The sequence below is a fragment of the Centroberyx gerrardi genome, chromosome 18 (genome assembly GCF_048128805.1).
Source record: "Centroberyx gerrardi isolate f3 chromosome 18, fCenGer3.hap1.cur.20231027, whole genome shotgun sequence".
Taxonomy (NCBI): Eukaryota; Metazoa; Chordata; class Actinopteri; order Beryciformes; family Berycidae; genus Centroberyx; species Centroberyx gerrardi.
In genome coordinates, this window is record NC_136014.1 from 6,194,081 (window position 1) to 6,200,369 (window position 6,289).

Here is a 6,289-nt window from a genome sequence, read left to right on the forward strand (position 1 = left end):
GTGGTGAGAAGGGGGAATCCGGGTCACATATCTGTTGGGAGGCATCACTGTCCGACCGTCTTATCTGGTACTTGGGGTGACACGAGGGCAAATGTTTCCTCAGCTCATCGTGCTGACACTTCCAGGACGCATTTCACCTCCTGTCTGATACATGCAATGCACTGGCCTGATGTATTAAACCCCAGCGTCTAGACCGACCAGAGAGACCCATTTCTGGGTTGAAGACCTTGATAATCCAAGCTGACAAAAGCATTCCAGTGGAAAATGCAGGATTCCTCTTTGCCTGAGTATCGCCTATATCACCACTTCCTTCTCTCCAGCCTTGTAGTAACATAAGAGGAAATTTTGATAATCTCTCTGGGGAAATTGGGTCATTACAGCAGCAAATAGTAATAGGATACAGCTAGGGATCGGCAGACTGTCGGTATCAACCGATATTGGCTTTAAAAAGCAATATCGGTATCGGTCCGATATTGTTTTTACCGACGATATTTGACCAATTTTGGAATTGGCATTTTTGTGATCTTTTTTTCTAGAGGTTTGTCACTTAGTACAACTGTTGAATGAATCAAACATATGAAAAAAGATGCTATATGTACGTTATTTGCATTTCTATGATCAGTGGATTGATTCTGACTGTCAAAAGGCCACTACCTTGGTTTTATTTACAATTCCACATGCAATCATGTGCTGTGGCCTACCTCAGTCACACATAATTACTCACTGACTATTTCTGAAGCAGCTTAATCTCACCTAAAATAGATTTGTATAAATATATATCCAACTCAGATGGGATGTTTTGTTCCGGGATCCAGAGACAAGAGAGAGGAGTCAGGCACCGAGGCGGATTCAAATTCAAGTTTAAAAGGTTTTTATTCCTTGCAGTGTGTGTTCCACAGTAATAGAAACCTCTGTTCTCTTAGGAATGTGTTATTGCCAGTACAAAAGACAGTAATGATGCACTTTGATCGAGCTCAACCACACATCATACAGGCATCCATACTGGTTCAGAGAAATGGGGAGAAAAGGTGCGTGGCTCAAGTTGTTTCTGCTCATTTTGTCTGGGTGCAGAACTTTCTTTTCTTGCAGTCTGCACTCCTATTTAGCTGAAACTCTTATCCAGAGCGACTTACAGTGGGTGCAACGGTAGAATAAGCTTAAATTCCTAGATTGACAGTATTGTAAGCAGCATTTATCTTCCTTAATCTTTGCTTTTGTGTGTTATTTCAACAACTATTGCCTCTCCTACTGAGTTTAACAGTGACTCCATCTCAAAAGCAAACTACTGCTTTTTCCATTAGTTGTACTCTGATGGTTACATTTCACACGACTGGTCTTTTGTGGGCTACATTTCAGTCTCATCCATAATCAGAATCACATTAAGATCACTTGCAAATTCAAATTATATTCTAACATAAAAAAACATACTTTAATTTAGATGTTTCTTGATTTCAATTCATTTGAGCCATCCATGCCACCCACATTGTTTAGAGAACATCCAGAATGTCTTAAAACAAAAATGTGAATATTCTGTTATACTGTTCAGAGAAATCAAGCATTTCAATTTTAATTAACTAAACAACCAGCACCTAAAACTAAAACATTAAGCTAATTTGATAAAAATGGAGTGCGTATGAAATATGCCTTTTAAAAGGCCTGCAGTACAGAAAAAGGAATGGGGAAGAAAAAAAGAATAAAGCTAGAAATACACTTCTTGTGTCCTAAGTAAGACGTCTAATTTAAGTCACAGGTCAATTAAACAGATTTTGGTTGTGTTGATTCAGTCCTGAGAAACATTACAAAACCAACTTTTTCCATTTGGCACCAATCACCCTGTAATTAGTAAGAATTGCACAAGAAATACATTCGCCACTGGCTTATCGCCTCTGCTTTCTTAGTCATTACAAAGGCAAATTTTGAAGTGCGGTTGGCAGAGGAAATACATCGTCGCCCACATATAAAAGGATGGAATAAAAACTACACTACGACATTTGCATAAATACAAAATCGAAATGTGCAAAAGTCTTTCTTGAAATCCACTTGCAAATCTTAGTAGCTTCTATTAAGGAATCATTGTTTGATTTCAAAAGGAATTGGTCTGAGAACGTCATATTACAAAGTCCACAAGAGGTAGTAAGAATGACCCATGTAAACAATAAATGGAACTGCCGTTTGGTGACGCTAACGGTGGACGCACGCTACTATCCAGCTACTTAAAGCTGCACTAGGCAAATTGAATTCAAGTGTTCAAGTGATGAAATCAAAATTTAAGAGCGAAATACAAACCTGAAGAGCGGTGAGTGAGCTCTCCACAAAATCGGAGGGAGATGTTTAGGTCTGCGGATCTGCAGTTTACTGACATTACGTTACATGATTTCTGGGTAATGAAGTCCTTCAAACTTTCAAAAAATGCAAACCGTTTTCTCCTGCTGCCACTTGGGGCCGCCAGAGTGCGCACTCACCTAGTGCAGCTTTACGAACAAAGTCTCCATTCCGGACAAATGTGCCTCAAGAAAACCTCCGAAGAGGAACGCTATGACTCACGAGTTTCAGACCTTCTACATCTATGTAGGCATGGATTACCAGTTGCTAAATGTAGTCAGTATCTTGTGCTGTGCGTCCACTGAGCGCCCAAACCGCTAAACCGCTAAACGTTAAAGGGGCTCGTGAGGGAGGCATTTGGTTCCGACGGTTATCGTACAATTTCACCACAAACAAACAAAAACCAAACAATATCCTGATGAATGTGTTGTAGAAAATGTTACATTCCTGACCTGTGCGTTTATAGTCTTAAAAGTGTATCAAAATGCTTGGCTGACATTTTAGACCCGTGGTTGGTGGAACAGCAGCGCCTGAGAAAGGGAGAAACACCGCTTTTTCCTCATCATCTGAAAAATACGAATGCCGCTGTTGTTCAGCCCCTAAAGCCCTACTCCCTCATGCACTAATGTGGATGTCACTGGGATTGACATAGGCAGTGTGGTAGTAACCACCAGATCACATGAATCTTCCCGCAGTGACCCCGTTTGTGCACGTGAGATCGGGGAATAGGGACCTAGAGGCAGATCCGGTTTAAAAAGAGTATCCAAAATACTCTCAAATACCTTTTTTTGTGATTGATTGAGCTTGTCTGGCACAGTGAAATCAAATGAAAATATATGCAAGCACAGAAAGTGGGTGCATAAGTGTAGTTGTCGGTCGAATCTGTCTGGCAATTGAGAATATTGAGCCTTATACATCAAGGAAGATAGACAAAATTGTACTTTAAGAGAAATCATTGCAATCAACAAATTTAAATCGAGTCTTTTTCAAACTTCAGCATTTTTCTGAAGGGGAAATACTGATCAATAAGGCTCAGTTTGGGTATCCGGTGCACTGCGGAAGCTCAAGCAATCACTCAAAGGTATTTGGAAGGCATTCATAGAACCCGGATGTGCTAGACGGCGCGCGGCCGGTCCGAATGCGGGCCTCACTCCTGAAGCAGGATGACGTCGACGTCGTCGTGGACGCCCTGCAGGAGCAGCTCGCCCTGGAAGGTGAGCACCTTCTTCCTCTTGGCGGCCCTCAGGGTGCCCACCAGCGCCTCAAAGATGTTGGCACACTGGTCGTCGTTGAACAGCACTCCGAACTTCACGCTGGTTTGTCCCTCAGCATCTGAAATGACAGATAGGTACCGATTGATCACAGAAAGTGGTATTGCCTACTACAGTGGAATTTAAGTTTCCAGTTTGTTTGGAATGAATAGAAGAAGAACTGGGTAGTTAGCATGAGCAGTGATAGCCACCATGGCTGAACAGACAAAGAAAAGAAACTTCATCAACAGAAAATCCAAGGAAAAAGACGTCACAGTACTGGACACACTCTTTGATTGACAGGTGATCTCTGGGAAGTGCAGAAACACCACAGCAATGAGCGCTGAGCACCAAAGATGGAGACTAACTAATACAAAACCAGAATGTCATGGATTTGCTTACATTCTTCTACCAATATACCGCAGTGCGATAAAACACGTGCAAATGGTGAAGGGATTTGTCATTTGCCTCCATGGAAATACTAAAAATAACAGTGGATCAAACCGTCAATGGCCATTCAGAAATAGTCTGCTGCCAGTTGTGTTTGAAATGTATCAGCTGATGGAAAAAGCAGCAAGAGGATGGAACAGAGTCAATAGCCAAGAAAGCTCTCAGTATCAGCCAGGGGATTTTCAACTGCTCACAGACTGACTGAGGGCTGTGTTGTGCATAGTGTGTGTGTGTGTGAAAGAGTTTGAAAGCCCCTTTTACACAATTGTTACAGTTGTTTGAATAGCGCTTTACAAGACAGCATGTGTGAGAACAATCAGTATAATAAGTGTGTGAAGGCCTGAGTTTGAAAGAATACAACATTTTGATAACAGATGTTTAGATATTCATTTCAAATAACAATACACTGCTCCTATTTAAAGAAACAATGATCTATAGGCCAGTACAGTAAGTAATGCATCCACAATGGCAAAGCTTCTACTGTGGTACTTTCAAGCTTTCAGACAGAGGGAATTGCATTTCTGCATAGTCCACACAACTGATTGCACGGTCTGTGAGATATGGTGCAACTACATCTGCTGTAAGGAATGGTCTCCATAAATATTCTTGGTGCAGAGTGACCTGGTACTCCAGTCTATTTAGGTTTCCAAGAATAGGAGTAGTGAGCGAGCATAACTGATCAACATCACAAGATTCTGAATATAGTTCTGTATATAGTTCATTACAACGCGGGAGATGAACTGGCTTCAGAACTGCTCAGGTATGCAAAGTACTTCCAATAATAAAGATACAAATACAGAATCATAGCCTGGACTCACTTTTACTGCCAAGTCGCTGAATCTCCTGGACCAGCAAAGTTACTTCATGTTCGACATTCATTGTCACTAGAAGGGGAAACAAAATGAAGTTTAGAGTAATTTACCCTGATGAGACATTAAACTTTCAACAAAGCATGTAAGATGTAATGGTGCCCGTTTGATGGCCATGATAACAGACTCTTTAACTTCTAATAAATAATCTCACTCTTTCAAAGCTGTGATATAAATTGTGGTCTGGGGGGCAATTAGCCCTGATGCACATCATCCTGTCTTGTATGGAGAGAACTGAAAGCCAAACGTCATTCAAAAATCTATCAATTTAATGTTGCCTTGCTTATAGGAAAAGGCTAATACGTTGTAGAACACAACTTAAGATCTTAAACGATTCATTAGGATCGACTCCTCCAATCGGCATGCATCCAATCCACCAAGCAGCTATTATTTCAATACATTTTTTACTTTTCGAATTAGTTGGTCTGTTTTTCCCACACACTCGTACCACCGAAATGCACAGCTGTGAGCGGTAGCAAGCAATGTGGACCAGTTGTAAAAGTTGAGATTTTAATTAAATAAACTGCTTCTTGGTGATCAAATGCAGGCCGAATGTTCTAGAAGACCCTAATTATCCAGTGGAGGCATTAAGTTATATTCTACCCCTAACATAAATTTGCCGATAAGTGATGCAACGTTAATTTGATAGAATTATGAATAGAGTTTGGCAATACGTTCTCTCCATACAAGAGAACGATACGTATCGGGGCTAGGGTGCAATATTAATATAATTTGAAATCGTTACATCTATGCCAAAACGCCGTAACAGACGTTAAAGTGTAATTGGGAAAAGGATTGTGCAGCAATCACTTTAACAAGCTACAGCATGACATGGACAGACATCATCAATGCGGAAGTGGATGAGCACTCCTAGCTAGCCATCACACGGCAGTAACGCTTGTTACACTTCATTCAGTAGTCAGCAGTCATTCTTCAGTACGGTTCAATATTCATAATTGAATGATGTGCTACATGACTGCTGCAGTTATATAAAATATTACCCCACTGAACAGCAGACAGTGTTAGCTTGCCGCTAGCTAGCTAGCCCGGGGCGTACAATTACCACTGAGGGAGGACTGGAGAATTGTTGTTAGAAAAAACAAACTGGATTTAATGTATGATGGTAAAACCTATTAAAACAATGCACACCCAGTTTGTAATGTAACCGTTAGTCTGAAATATGTAATTACCTGACAGCAATTGCTAGCTTTTAGATGATGGACGAGTTTGAGAGCCGACGCCGGTGGAAAATGTTGCTGCATTCAAGTGCTACTTGGAAACCCCTACATCTGGATTTAGAAGTCATAAATACTTGTCGCGGCATAAAAGTACTTTTGGTCTGAAATGATAATAAAATGGACCCTGTAACAAAAGTGTTTCTTGTGGCTGTTTATTTTT

At 40.8% G+C, this 6,289-nt stretch overlaps 1 protein-coding gene across 1 annotated transcript; it reads right to left on the reverse strand.

Annotated features, from left to right (window-relative positions):
- Positions 1-854: 854 nt before the first annotated feature.
- abracl (ABRA C-terminal like) lies at positions 855-6,158 on the reverse strand. The gene is made up of 3 exons (XM_071908707.2): positions 6,082-6,158; positions 4,841-4,906; positions 855-3,654 (listed from the first exon to the last, which is right to left on the reverse strand). Exons 2-3 carry the CDS (start codon positions 4,899-4,901, stop codon positions 3,470-3,472), a joined length of 246 nt encoding a protein of 81 aa, XP_071764808.1. The 5' UTR covers positions 4,902-4,906; positions 6,082-6,158; the 3' UTR covers positions 855-3,469.
- Between the last annotated feature and the right edge of the window lie 131 nt (positions 6,159-6,289).

Coding starts and splice junctions, on each gene's coding strand:
- abracl (XM_071908707.2), bottom strand. CDS start 4,901: ATGAATGTCGAACATGAAGTAACTTTGCTGGTCCAGGAGATTCAGCGA. Junction 3,655..4,840: donor TCAGCGACTTGGCAGTAAAA/GTGAGTCCAGGC, acceptor CTGTCATTTCAG/ATGCTGAGGGACAAACCAGC.